The 15,432-nt window shown below is 39.2% G+C and overlaps 1 protein-coding gene across 9 annotated transcripts in view; it reads right to left on the bottom strand.

Moving 5' to 3' along the window:
- Herc4 (HECT and RLD domain containing E3 ubiquitin protein ligase 4) overlaps nucleotides 1-15,432 on the bottom strand; it is a 73,875-nt gene that overhangs the window by 15,406 nt on the left and 43,037 nt on the right. For 5 of the 9 annotated variants that reach the window (XR_007831388.1, XM_051153163.1, XM_051153166.1 and 2 more), the window contains one exon: nucleotides 5,930-6,049. Coding sequence is in view for 8 of the 9 variants with exons in the window: in XM_051153163.1 (XP_051009120.1) it covers nucleotides 5,930-6,049 (120 nt within the window). In the remaining variant the exon portion in view is untranslated. Of the gene's footprint in view, nucleotides 1-1,080; nucleotides 1,105-5,929; nucleotides 6,050-15,432 lie in introns of those variants that run through there. The other 4 variants (XM_051153162.1, XM_051153165.1, XM_051153164.1 and 1 more) reach the window with 1 other exon arrangement.

The following is a 15,432-nucleotide window of genomic DNA, read 5'->3' as shown; positions in this document are numbered from 1 at the left end:
CTGGAAAAACCACACCAAATAAGCCAAAGGAGAGCAAAACAACACCGAACACTGTAACGTAATGCCCCCGGTTCTGAAGAGGGAAGCTTAGGACCGCTCATTATTCAGGCCAAAGTACCACAACTTAATATATTAAGGTAACACAGTGAACAAAACAAATTGAGTATCAATTATTGGTTTAAAAACAAATCATTTTAATTCTCTAATATTTTGCTCTATTAGGTAAGTATTTATGAAGTTGTAAAATAAAATTTATTTAATATATTTCAAAATAAATATTTTTTTTTCCTTTCCTGAGACAGGGTTTCTCTGTAGAGCCCTGACTGTCCTTAAACTCTCTTTGTAGACCAGGCTGGCCTCGAACTCACATACATCAGCCTGCCTCAGCCTCCTGAGTGCTGGGATTAAAGATGTGCACCACAACACCCGGCTTAAAGTAAACCTTGTTAGAAGGAATCATGTAAGTGTAATATTAAGAATTATTTTGTTGTTGTTGCTGCTGTTGTCTTTTTTTCCCTAAGACAGAGTTTCATTGTGCAGTCATGGCTGGTCTAAACTCACACTATGTAGACCAGGCTGGCCTCTAACTCAGGTATTTGCTTTCCTCTGCATCTCAAGCACTGGGGTTAAAAGGGCATGCCATCACACCTGGCAAGAGCTTTTAATTCAAAAAACTTTTCTGAATTACACAGGCTATTCTGATATTATGCAAGATAATTTCTATAGAGTCAAATATGTGTGTATGCGCATGTGTGCGTGCAGTGCATGCGTGCGTGTGTGTGTATTCCCTCCACGCCCAAGACAGGGTTTCTCTGTGTAACCTTTGCTGTCCTCGAATTCACAGTGATCCATCTGCTTTTCCCTCCCTGAGTGCTGGGATTAAAGGGATGTACCACCATGCCTGGCTCGAGTCAAGTTTTAAAATCAGCATAATACATATAAATTTAAAAACCACATACATACATACACACACACACTAAAAACAACAAAAAAATCATACTAAAGACAAATTTGACTCTTCACACAGAAAAAAACCGGAACATAATTCATGAATATGAGGCTTTATTGCACCAAACTTACCTCAGTTAGTCCATGGCTGACATCCTAAGACAGCAATGCAGAATGCAACAATAATGAGGAAAGAGCAATGTTAGTGTTCTATTTCTATTCAAGAAGTAGTTCATGTATCTTGCTACAGCTGAATATGGACTTAAGGAGGTAGAAAATAAGTTAACAAATTTAAGATTTTGGGGTACTCTATATCATGAAACTATCTTAGACATAATGAGATCTGGTTTTAGCAACTGAGTTTCTCTACTTGCAGAATTTATGTAGACTAGAAAACTAATTCTTAGTCTGATACATCTTTATGGCTGTTTCTTTACCTGAAGAACAGAAGAAACTACTTCTCAGACTTGACCTCAATGAAGTAAGAAATGTTTAGAATATTAAGATATTACAGAGAAACAAAATGAGAGAAAAGCTACCATAAGACAGATAACCAGGAAGGTATGTGGTTGTTTTGTGCCATCCTCCTTAAAAACTTTTTTTTGGAAACAAGGCCTCACTGTGTAGTTCTGGCTGGCCTAAAAACTTACTATGATAGCCAGGATAACCTCGAACTCAAAAGACTGGCCTGTCTCGATCTCCTGAGTGCTGTATTAAAAGTACTATATACCACCACGCTCAGGCTGTTTCCTTATATGTTTGTTAATAAGTATTATTATGGCGCGTGAGAGAAAACGCAGGTGTGCCTATGAGGGTCGGGAGACAGCCTATACAAGTTGGTTCTCTTCCTGTCTGCACAGCAAGTACATGAACAGTGAGTGAGCTACATGCCCAGCCCATATATCTACAAACTTTTTTTAGACTGAGTCTCATATATCTCAGGCTGTTCTTGAACTCAGTATATATTTGAGGATGCCCTTTAAATCTGATCTACCTACCTCCTGGGACTGTAGACATGTGTCACCATGCTTAGTTGTATGTGGCACTCAGTAGCAAACCTATGGCTTGACACATTAGACAAAAGCCCTATACCAATTGATGAGGTACCTGCTTTCTTATTCAAAGTTTCCACTTATGCTCAAGTTTGCATTCCCATTACTCAAAGTACTAGAATCTTCAGAAATTAAATTCACACTTGGTGGGAACTGTGGTGAAAAATTAACTTTTCTGTTTTTGTTTTGTTTTAATATTTTATTTAATTTTTTTAATTTATGTGTGTTGGTGTGAGGGTGTCAGATCTTGGAGTTACAGACAGTTGTGAGCTGCCATGTGGGTGCTGGGTATTGAACCCAGGTCCTTTGGAAGAGCAGGCAGTGCTCTTAACCACTGAGCCATCTCTCCAGCCCCTGTTTTTGTTTTTTTGAGACAGGGTTTCTCTATGTAGTGTTGGCTGTCCTGGACTTGCTTTGTAGACCAGGCTGGCCTTGAACTCGCAGAGATCTACCTGCCTCTGCCTCCTGAGTGCTGGGATTAAAGGCGTGCTCCACCACGTCAGCCTAAAAAATTAACTTTTTCCAAACATACAGCATTTCCTCTGTGCTATTATAGGTCTTTGCAATGACTAGGATCTTTAGCTGCTGACAATGTAAATAATCTTAATTTATGATGCAGATTCAGCCATCTAATATCAGTTCTTCCTTTAAGAAGTTCAGAAATAGAGCTGGAGTGACAGCTCAACACTTACTGCTCTTACAAAGGAACCGGGTTCAGTTCCCAGCACATAAATGGAACGTCACAACCATCTGTTTCTTTTATCCTGGGATACGTAATGCCCTTATCTGCCACACACACACACACACACACACAGACAAAACTCATACGTGCAAGATAAAGAAAAGTTAGATACATTGTAGGAAATGACTGACACTCAATAAAAACACTGGGTGTTTCAGCTTCATTGCTTAAAAAGCAATCCAAAGCACAAGGAAGGAACAGATGCTCCGCTACTGACACCTCTCCTAGAGTCTTCCTAATTATCTTAGCCTGGCTAATTTTAATCTGCATCCTTATCCTGTAATACACTGCACTCCGCTAGGTGGTAGTTCTTTGGGTTCTGCGAAGTTTTACAACAAATGAGAAAGGATCCAATTTCCTTTCTTTATGGGCCAATGGGCTACCTCAGCAGGTAGAGGCATTTACCACCAAACCTGATTTTAATCCCTGGGACCCAGGTGGTACAAGAAACTGACTCCTCCAAATTATCTTCTGATCTCTATACACATATACTGGTGTGTGCACACACACACCCATACACACACAAAGAAATGCAAAAAAATTTTGAATAAAATTTAAGGACAAAGTTATGATGACCTGGGTATAGTACTTATATCAGTACTAAGGAAGATAAGGCAAAATGATCAGAAGTTCACTCTGTTGGTTCTATTTCAAAGAAAAGAAAGGTCTAGGCTAAGTTTATCAAGTTTGAATTAGATTTAAGTGGCTTATTTTTAAATGCGTTTCTTTCTCGTCTTTGATGTTAAATACTGGTAGGTCATACATCTTATTCATTCAATACTGTCCTGTGTCTAAATACGTCTGAGGAAATTAAATTGCATGTGCCCATTGCATAGTGGCTGAAATAGTAACCTAACATGCTCATTAGTATGATAACTAGACAGGATGGACCAGCATTGGGAGGACACACTGGGATTTAAGGAGTTAGAATTTAGCCACCTACAAAATCAGAGGAAAGCTACAAAGAACTATCCTTATTTTTTATACCGTTTGCCAAGTTGGGAGGGGTATGCCCTACTCTACCTTCAGGCTCTCTCACCCGTTGGAAAGTTTCAATGCTAACACAATAAGGAAGACTCTAGGAGATGTGTCAGTAGCAGAGCATCTGTTCCTTCCTTGTGCTCTGCATTGCTAAGCAATGAAGCTGAAATACCCAGTGTTTTTACTGGGTGTCGGCCATTAACTTTTCTTATCTTGCAAGTATGAATGTTGCACCTGCATGTCTATATGGTGTGTGTGTGTGTGTGTGTGTGTGTGTGTGTGTGTGTGTGTGTGTTTTGTGTGTGCGTATGTGTTGCTAACAGAGGACAGATTAGGGTATCAGATTCCCAAGATTTAAGTTAACAGATGGCTGTGAGGCAGAAAAGGAAATTGGATCCTTTGAGGATAGAGTTACAGATGGTTGTGAGCCAGTTTAAGAGTGCTAGAAACTGAACTCAACTCCTCTGGAAGAGTAGCTAGAGCTCTAACCTGCTGAACACCTGACCAGAACCTCATGAAAACTCTAAATCAGTAACTGTATTCAAGCTGCAATGATATCACAGACCTATAAGCCCAGCACTGGGAAACTGAAGCAGAAGTTTTCCAAGGTTAAATCCAGCCTATATAGTGGGAATTTAGCTTAAAAGAAAGAAAGAAAGAAAAAAAAAAAAAAAAAAAAAAAAAACCCAAAACAAAAAAACAACAACAAAAAAAACAATGCCTGGCTACATAAACCAAACTAGTATCCGTGTGTGTGTGTGTGTGTGTGTGTGTGTGTGTGTGTGTACACACACACACACACACACACACACACACACACACACACACACACACACACACACACATATATATAAAAATACACGTACAGGGGCTGGAGAGATGGCTCAGCGGTTAAGAGCACTGGCTGCTCTTCCAGAGGCCCTGAGTTCAACTCCCAGCAGCCATATGGTGGCTCACAACCATCTATAACGAGATCTGATGAGCTCTTCTGGTGTGCAGGCATACATACAGGCAGAACACTATACATGTAATAAATAAATCTTTAAAAAAAATAAATAAATGTACATATGTATATACGTATTTGCACACAAACGCCCATGCCATCACGAAACACTACGAGTATCATTAGGATAGTTTTTAAAACTTTACTAATAATGTGTGAAAATAGCAACCCAGTCAGCATTAAGACTAGCAATGAATGTATGAATCATATTTTTTAAAACTTCGGAGAAAAGAACTTCAAAAGTTCTATGTAAATGCAGGAACTCACAGGCAGTTATACACACCTTTAATCCCAGCACTTGGAAGGCAGAGGCAGGCGGATCTCTGTGAGTTTGAGACCAGCCTGGTCTACATGACAGGTTCCAGGTGGGCTGTCAAAATTAAAAAAAAAAAAAAAGGGGGGGGGGGGGGGGGGAGACACTAGCTTTCTGCAATAATATTTACTTAGCAAATATGTTTGTTTATAAATGGAGAGATAGGAACTGTATTATAGATTAGAGAGAATGAGGGGGGACTGTAGTTCTCTATTATCTCATTCTTACTAAAAAATCAAAGTATCTCCTTAATGAGACAGAGTCTGATATCATCACAGCTTTATACTAAGATGAGTTTGGGTGAGAAGACAACCAGATTTCATGCAAATGTACAAACAAGGACAAGAGTTGCTAGCTAAAAGGCAGTACTATTAAGATAGCATTTATCTTGGTTACAGCCCAGGTTGTCTACAGATGTTTTATTTTTTCCATCAGGCTGGCCCAGAACTCACTGCCTCAGTGAGTGGGCGGGGGGCACAGAGACTACAGGTGTGTGCTACCCTGTTAGTGTCTGTTTACTTAGGACCTTCAGTCACATGCAAAGTGGTATATCCACATGTGAATATGTATTAACAATCTGAAATAAAATTAAAACACAGAACCAGGGCTCTGTCCTGGTTCTGAAGCAAACATCTCAGAACATTTCTAAGAGGTCCATACTTGTATTACTCTAAAGAACTCACAGTCCAAGCCACACCTGTATTTTCTCTAGGAAAGGAGAATATGTAAAGTTGGTTTATGCATATAAATACAGCTGTCTATGCAATGCATTATTTTAAAATAATACACTTGGAATAAAAGCTATGAAAATACTTCTTGTTTCCAAAATGTTTCTTCTGTATTGTAACAAAGGGGACATTAAGCTCAATCTCAAAGTGCAGGAGACGTACCACTCCATAAGCTTGCTGTTGCACCCAGTTGATGTAGTCATTCCTAATGTCTATCAATTCTTGTACTTCATGTATATAAAATTTGTCATACTGTATAAGTTGTCCTGTTTTCTCATTTACCTAAAAAAGAAAGAAAACAGTATAATTAACATTAAATATAGCCAGTATTTTCAGCTCTTAAACAGAAACAAAAAGGCTTTAGAGATTTCTATGAAAAAGAAAATTACTGAGTGCCTACTATACATGTAAAATCCTTATTAAGGACTATGGGAGACATAAAATATTTATTGGATGTGATATCTATCTGTATTCAGTGCCCCAAAGTCTAGAAATAAATACCGTTATAACCATAACATACTATAAAATGTATAAGCCAGAAATTGCATGGACTTCAAGTTGGCAAACAGAACCTCCTAAACAGTAATAGCTAATGCTTGATAATACTACCATATTTTCCAGTACATAAGACGACCCGCGACTTTAACTTTTCCAGTTAAAATACAGAGTTTGCAGCCTGAGTCTGCTGCACAGGGTGTGCGCTGGAAGAGGGGTGGTCTTACATGGAGGCAGTCTTACACGGAGAGTATATTCCAACCTATATTTTAACTGGAAAAGTTAAAGTTAGGAGTTGTCTTACACACTGGAAAATAAGGAACTTAAAATCTGGATAAACAAACCTTTCAATTATTCTTTTACTTCCAGTTTGTCTGCGTGTGTCTGTGTGAATGTATGCCACATGTGTAGAGTGCCTCTGAAGGCCAGAAGAAGGTGTCAGATCCCCTGGAGCTGGACTAACAGGCAACGAGAGCAAGCTGGCATGGGTCCTGGGAATTGAACTCAGGTCCTTTAACAGAGCCATAAGTGTTCTTAACCACTGGGCAATCTCTCCCCAATTATGTAAGGTGGTGTCTGAATAGGGTGTAAGAACAAACAAAACAAGGCTGCACACTCACTGGAGAGACAACCAAGTACAGAGAAAGCCAGTCCCTAGTGAAGAGTACCACTGCAACCAAATGACCTGGCCTCCTCACCAGTACTGGACAGTGAGACATCTTCTGTCCAGAAAACAAGCACCAAGTACTCACATTTTTATCAAGCAAACTAACCCAAATTAATAAACTCTTATAATCTAAATTCTAGTTTGTAGAAAATAGAAATAGATTAGCATCATATCAGGGACAAAACCCATAAAAGTATTCACTGTAGAACTTTCACAACACTCAAATTCTTCAAAAGGACAAGGTGGTAAGAGAGGGTCAAGGTTCTAAACTGAAGGGGAAAAGAAGGGCTAGGGCCTGTAAGATAGTTAAAGGAAAGGCAGAGGGCCTGCTGCCATGCCAGACAATCTGATTTGGATTTCTGACCCCATGTGGTGGAAGCAGCGAACCAAGACTTTTCAATTTGTCTTCAGATCATCCCATGGTGCCTCCCTGACACAAAATAAATTAAAAAAAAAAAAATTTTAAGAGACCAGAGAAATTTTACTGGTAAGTATAGAAGAAATTCACAAGTCATCTTCTTGACTGTAATAATGACAAATTCTCTATCATAGATAGTAAAATAGCTACTTAAAAAAAACATTATAGATCACCAAGCAATGGTGCCCAAGACTTTAATCCCTGCCACTTGGGAGGCAGAGGCAGGCGATCTCTCTGAGTTCAAGGCCATCCTGGTCTACAGAGGGAGACAGAGCACAGCTAGCACTACAGAATGAAACCCTGTCTTGAAAAGCAAAAACAAAAATGTGAATTATCAGAACTAATAATGTATCAAAGTCATGGAGTAAGAGTTCAATACTTCAATTTAACTCAATTCTCTAGCAAGAAAGCATTAAAAACAAAACATTTAAACTATATGTAATTAAAGACATGAAACATCGAATATTTAAATTTTTTATTTTATTACTTTATATGTGTGAGTATTTTGCCTATGTATATGTTTGGACCATGTGCACGTCTGGTGCCTATGGAAGGCCAAAAGAGGGTGCTGGATCTCCTGAAACTGGAGTTACAAATGACTGTGAAATACTGTGTGGATGCTGAAAATTGAACCTCGATTTCTTCAAGAGCAACAAGTGCTTTTAACCACTAAGCCACCTCTTTAGCGGCCTAAGGATACTTTTCAAAAGATGTGTAAGAGCTATGAAAACTATAAACTATCAGAAAGAACATAAAGAGACCAAGATTTTTTTTTTTAAAAGGGAGGGGGAAGGGGGCTGGAGAGATGGCTCAGAGGTTAAGAGCACTGCCTACTCTTCCAAAGTTCCTGAGCTGAATTCCCAGCAACCACATGGTGGCTTCCAACCATCTATAATGAGATCTGGTGCCCTCTTCTGGCATGTACGAGAACATGCAGGCAAGACACTATAAATCTTAACAAACAAACAAACAAAACTATGATCATAAACTGTAAAAGAAAATAACAAGACTTGAAAAACAAAGTAAACAACAAATTTTAATTGGACTGGTTTTTTTTGTTTTGTTTTGTTTTGTTTTTTGTTTTTCAAGACCGGGTTTCTCTGTGTAGGCCTGGCCTCACATTTTAGAGTAGGCTGGCCTTGAACTTACAAAGATCCACCTGCCTCTACCTCCCAAGTGCCGGGATTAAAGGATTGCACCACCACGCCTGGAGTATGTTTTAAAGAAACAGTGATAGGGGCTGGAGAGACGGCTCAGCGGTTAAGAGCACTGCTCTTCCAGAGGTCCCGAGTTCAATTCCCAGGAACCACATGGTGGCTCACAACCATCTATAATGTAATCTGATGCCCTCTTCTGGCCTGTAAATGTACATGCAGGCAGCACTGTATACATAATAATAAATAAATAAACCTTTAAAAAAAACGAAAGAAAGAAACCTTAAAAAAAAAAAAAAAAGACAGAAAGAAACAGTGATATAAATAACATACTGCTATAATATAACTGAGCCAACCTAAATATGCCTGGACACTACAGGACTGTATAGAATTATAATTAATTTCCTTAAGAAAAATGATATTATTTTTCTGTAGAAAAATGCATGTTTTCTCAAGAGAACTGAAATATTATATAGAGTGATGTGTGCATGGAAGCACAGAGATGGCTCAGCAGTTAAGAGCATTTGCTGCTCCTGTAGAGGGCCTGGGTTCTGATCCTAGCATCCACATGAAGTCTAACACCACCTGTAACTCCAGTTCCAGGACATGTATGTCTATACACATAGTACATAGATGTACCTGCAGGGAACATACCTGTATACATATGTAGTATAGTTTTTAATTGTTTCACAGAAATGTACACATACTAAGAACAAACACAACAGATGAACAACTGATAAATGTAAGAGTAACATAGGTATTCATTATACTTGTCTCACAATGTTTCAGTATTTATAAAAACAGTAAAATAAAACCTGAAAAAGGGAGGGGCCAGACATATAGCACAGAGTTAGAGGCATGCTTAGCATGCAGGAAAGTCTGGGTCCTGTAACATTCCTATTATATCACAGACACACATAATCATACAAAAGGAAAACAAAATAGATGAGTGTAAAGATAAAAAACAAACAACAAAAAAATGTCATGTGACAGTGGCACACACAGTTAATCCCAGCACTTAGGAGGCAGAGGTAGGCAGATCACCAAGAGTTTGAGAGCAGCTTGGTCTACAGAGTGAGTTTCAGGATAGCCAAGGGCTGTACAACTCTACACTTGTAGGCAAAGAGAACAGCATGAGTTAAAGGAAACACAATCCACATACATACCCTAGCTCTAATCAACTGATCCATCAAGAATGAAAGACATATAAACGAAAATCAGATGAAATATACAGCTCAGAGAAAGCTGGGCTACACTGCCGAGGTGAGCTCACCTCAGCGTTACATGCCCACTCTAAGGTTAGAATAAATGCTCACTACTGTGTGAGAAGGGTTTGGAGTGTTTTGTTACAGAACGTCCTATGACAAGAACTACTGAGAAAATAATGTTTTGGAGCCAAGCTTATAAAATCAGTGACATTTTGAGAATCACTCTGTTGGCTCAGGAAGATCAATCAGCTAAAGAGGCTAGTGCTAGGAATATGAAGTAGAGCACCACTAAGATTCAAGACTTCCCAATAATAAGGCATGCAGAGGCTATAACAGCTAAAGAGAGAGGTTTTTTTTCCCTTCTTCACTACTTCAAAGCTGGGTAACAAGAAAATGCCAGTAGTAAATAAGCTAGGAGAAGACGTTCTTGGTAAGGCAGGAAATGGGAGTTGGAGAGGGTGAAGTTTGGAGAAGCGCTAGATATAACGGGTTACCATGTGGTTACAGAAGTCAGAAGTAGGGGCAAGAAGACTACGTGTTGAAAGCCATCCTAATGGCTTCCCCCCCATCCTAATGGCTTTCCCCCCATCCTAATGGCTTCCCCCCATCCTAATGGCTTCCCCCCCATCCTAATGGCTTCCCTCCCATCCTAATGTCTTAAACACCTACTGAGTAGAGGCCAATATGGGCTACATGCAAAAAAATTTTTTTCAACAAAAACTTAAAGCAATGGAAAGACTGTGACATGATTAAGACTTGTTTTCTTTACAGATACTAAAGCAGCGGCAGTACATTTAATTCAACATTAACTATTAAACAAAACTAACTTCTCATAAGAGAAACAACAAAAGTAACTTTTCTAAAATGGCTTCCCCCTTTCAAGATAGTGAGTAAATAAATCTATATTAAAACCTTTTCTTGGGGGCTGGAGAGATGGCTCAGCAGTTAAGAGCACTGACTGCTCTTCTAGAAGACTGGAGTTCAATTCCCAGCACCGACATGGCAGCTCACATCTGTCTGTAACTCCAAGATCTGGAACACTCACAGAGACATACATGCAGGCAAAACACCAGTACATATAAAATAAAACTAAATAAATTACTTTTAAAAACACAAAAACAAAAAGCCTTTTCTTGAGCTGGGTATGATGGTACCTTTAACCCTAACTTTCAGAAGACAGAAACAGGCAGATGTCTAAGAGTTCCAGATCAACCAGGGCTATATAGTGAAACTGAAAACAAAACACCCCAATAAATATCCCTTTTCTCAGGAAGACAAGATGGCTCAACTGGTGAGGGCACTTGTCTTCAAGGCTGACTGGTCTCAGGAGTTTGATCCTTAGGATCCACAAAGTGAAAGGAAGGAACTGACTCTTACAAGTTGTCCTCTGACCATCACATGTGTACTGTGGTTCACATATGCAAAATAAATAGGAAAAGAAATTATTTAAATAGCAGAACATGGTGGCCTACACCTGGTAACCCCAACAAGAATGTCGGTGAGTTCAAGGTAAGCCTGATCTAAGTAAGTTCTAGGCTAGCCAGGGCTACAGAGTGAGACTGTGTCGCAAAACAAAAACCAATCTATTAATAAATAATTTTTAATGGAATCACCTCCATCTGTTGTACCTTTAGAGGGATACACTGCAATCAACAGCTATTGTTAGTTTTTAGAGTTTGAAATCAATGAAAATATAAACTCTTAGAATTATAAGAGTGTGTGAGAACAACAAATACTCCTAACTACTTTAAAGGAAAATTAAAATAAACACTACATACTTCTTCCCCAAAGAACAAGATCAGTAGCAGGCTGATCCAAATGGCAAGCTGAAATTTTAACTTAATTTGCAGACTTTTCCCTTAAAAGCAGCTCAAACTGTATGTCCAGCAACAGCAATCACTGAGCCTCATACTCCTTAAACTGTATGTCCAGCAACAGCAATCACTGAGCCTCATACTCCTTAAACTGTATGTCCAGCAACAGCAATCACTGAGCCTCATACTCCTTGTGCACACCATTACATCTTAACATTCCCACAGAAACAGCACTGCTCTTATTTTCAAAGTTATGTTTTTAGCCCCTTTATTTTACTAACTAAAAACACTTGAGCTGTTTCCTAGTTTTACAGGGTAGGTGTGGGGAAGGAAAAAATGCCTTGGGTGCCTTAAAACTAGCTATGCAGACCAGGCTGGCTTCAAACTCACAGATACGTGTGTGTCTGCTTTTGGAGTGCTGGGATTAAAGTTGTGTGCCACCATGCCATGGCATTTTTTCCAATGTTCTTATTTCGAATAAACCAGAGGGAAGCTGTTAAAGAACCAAGACCGACTTAACAAGTGGAGATATAAAACGTGAACTACTACCTAGCCCTTTATAAAAAAATGTGTGTCCTTGTGCCCTACAATCTTTAATACTAACACCATTAGCTTCACTCTTTACTAAAAAAGGCAAGACATACAGTATCACACATGCACACACATAAACCCACAAGGCCTTTTCTCAGATACTTGTATTTATAAGTATAAATACAAACTCAAAAAAAAGTAACATCTTTGTGTAACCCAGGATGGCCTTCAACTCACAATTTTCTTGTTTTAGCTATCCAAGTAGCTGTCACGGGGCCAGGCTCAGATGAGGTTGTCCTCCTTTCCTTTCCCTCTCCGCCCTGCCCCCTTCTCTCCCTCTCCCTCTCTGTGACAGGGTATCTAGCTATATAGACCAGGCTGGCCTTGAATTTACAGAGATCCACCTGCCTCTGCCTCCAACTGCTGGGATAAAAGGCCTGTGCTACCAACACCCAGTTCAAAATATATTCATTATTTGTACATATATAATCTCTCAAGATAGATAGAAATCACAATTTTTACTAAAAATGTTCAAAATAAAATGTATAAATTCTGATCATAGTGCTTTTATTTCACATTATACTTTAGTATTTTGGTTAAAGGGTGACTGTGGTGAATAAATATATGTTCTATTCATTTGGCTTGAAAGGTCCTTGCCTTGACCTCAAATGTTTGATAGCCAATATAATACACAGCAACTAAGCTAGACATACCAAGTAAGCCCTTTCTTTTGGCGCACTACTACTGCTACAATGTACTGCCTAAAAACTCAAAAATAACCCAATTACTACCCAGTAAACTTATTTATCTTATTATAGATCCATTCCTGACAGTGGGTACCAAAAGTATTTTCCTCATGATGCCATTTAGAGCATTGGAAATATTTTCAATTTAGAAAGTTTTCTGAAGGACATGACATATGGGAGGAATAAGCATATTCTGAAATGAACAGTGAATACAAAATAGTTTTCTTGTTCCTAATCCTGCTCCTAGATTAGGTCAAGAGCAAACTGAGGAAAGTTCTAATTCTTAATCATTGAGAAGAGAGAAGGAATAAATACATAGCTGTCAGACACAGTGTCTTTAAATTTTTTAAATTAATTTATGTATGTATGCACACGCATCACACACACACACACACACACACACACACACACACACTCTCTGAATGCACATACTCAAGCACTGGGTGCACATGTCTGTCACAGCACAGGACAACCTGTAGGAATTGGTTTTCTTCTTACACTGTGTTAGTCCCAGGATTGAACTCAAGTCATCAGGCTTGATGTCAGGTTACTCAGTGAGGGATCTCACCCTCAGACATCAAGTGTCTTTGAAAAACAACTTCTGATAAATAACGGGTTTGCTGAAAGATGAAACACAAACAAACAAAAGCCATTCCTAATAGCTACTACCCACATGTGCTACTGACAGTAGAGTAGAATGAAGCAAGCTTTCTTCACAGTACAAGCACAGGAAAGATGGCTGCTGCAAGCACATCGAGGAGCAGCCTAACTGAGTCATTCCAAGGCTGGGCACGCAACTCAGTGGTAGAGCACTTGCCCATCATGGGAGAGGCCTTGGATTGACCCCCTGTACAGCAAACAACAAAGAGGTAGAAGAAATCCACTCCGCTATCACTCTGTTTTCAAATGCGTAACAAGGGGCTGGAAAGATGAATCAGAGGTTAAGAGCACTGACTGCTCTTCCAAAGGTCCTGAGTTCAATTCAATTAACATGGTTGTTAATAACCATCTATAATGTGATCGGATGCCATCTTCTGGCCTGCAGGTGTACATGCAGGCAGAACACAGTATACAAAATAAATAAATCTTTTTTAAAAAAATCAAATCCACAACAACTTCAAATGAGAACCTTGTGTCTGTCTATCCCAATAAATGAAAGTAGTGTTTGTTCCCTATCCAAATAGTGTGATAATGAAATCTCTCCTTCAAGATGCGTAACAACTTAAAAATTACATAACTTAGGACCAGCAAGACAGCTTAGTAGGTAAAGGCACTTGCCACCCTGCCTGACAACCAGTGCTCAATATGTGGCACCCACATGGTTGAGAGAACTGACTCCTACAAGTTATGCTCTGATTTCTTCATGTGTGCCACGGTACGTGCTCGCTGGCACACATTCAATATGCGCATACAAAAACAGGACTTAAAAGTTATATAATTTGGGACTGGAGAGATGGCTCAGAGGTCAAGAGCACTGGCTATTCTTTCAAAAGTCCAAAGTTCAATTCTCAGCAAACCACATGGTGGTTCACAACCATCTATAATGAGCTCTGGTTCTCTCTTTTGACCTGCTGTCACACATGCAGGTAAAACACTGTATTTAAAAAAAAGTTATATAATTTAGTCAGGCAGTAGTTCATGCCTTTAACCCCAGTACTCCGGAGGCAGAGGCAGGCAGATACATGTGAGTTGGAGGCCAGCCTGGTCTACAAACTGAGTCTAGGACAGCCAAGGCTACACAGAGAAACCCTGTCTTGAAAAACAAAAAGAAAAAGAAAAAGAAAGGAAGAAACAAAAAGAAAAGAAAAATCAAAATATATTTAAATAATATATCAATCTTGAGAAACTATCAGGGTAATATTTTATTGCTAACTGTTCACTTGCATACAGTAAATACAGAGACCTTTGTTCAAAATCACACTGATAAAAAACAGCACAAAAGAGATTTTTGTTCTTTTATTTTCTAATCCAAGAATAATATTGACATGGACTAGAGACAGAGTTCAGTGATAAGAGAACCCGCTTAGCTTGAGTAAAGAAGCCCTGAACTCTGATCCTGAGTACTGCACACACACACATAAATAATATACAAAACAGCCAAAACCCAAGATAGTATCCACAATGCACTATATAGTCTAAATCTCCAGATCTAAAGACATAAGAAAAGCAAAGCCCACTCTAAGTGTGTGTGTGTCTGTGTGCGCGCGTGTGCGCTCGCAGTGTAAGGCACTCACAGACGCTTGGGGTAGTCTAATCCCTTAGACCTGGAGTTGTTGGAGGTTGTGAGCCACCTCTCTGAAGAGCAATAGTATATATCCATCTCTTGAGCCCCCAAAATACATGTTACCATACGTACTAATGTGAAAGAAAATCAGCAAGGACTTGAAGCAGATCTGAACTCATTAACCATTAATAATGAGCTGTTTTTGTCTTTTTCTATTGTGTTTTGTTTTTCAAGACAGGGTGTCTCTGTGTGGCCCTGACTGTCCTGGAACTTGATCTGTAGATCAGTCTGGCCTCAAAAACTCGGAGATTCACCTGTCTTGCTTCCCTGGTGCTAGCATTAAAGGCATGCTCCACTACTGTCTGGCAAACTTAAGCTGTTTTGTTTTGTTCTGTTTGGGAGGGGGGG

The sequence above is a fragment of the Acomys russatus genome, chromosome 11 (assembly GCF_903995435.1).
Source record: "Acomys russatus chromosome 11, mAcoRus1.1, whole genome shotgun sequence".
In the NCBI taxonomy this organism is placed as follows: domain Eukaryota; kingdom Metazoa; phylum Chordata; class Mammalia; order Rodentia; family Muridae; genus Acomys; species Acomys russatus.
This window is presented reverse-complemented; position numbering and strand designations above follow the sequence as displayed.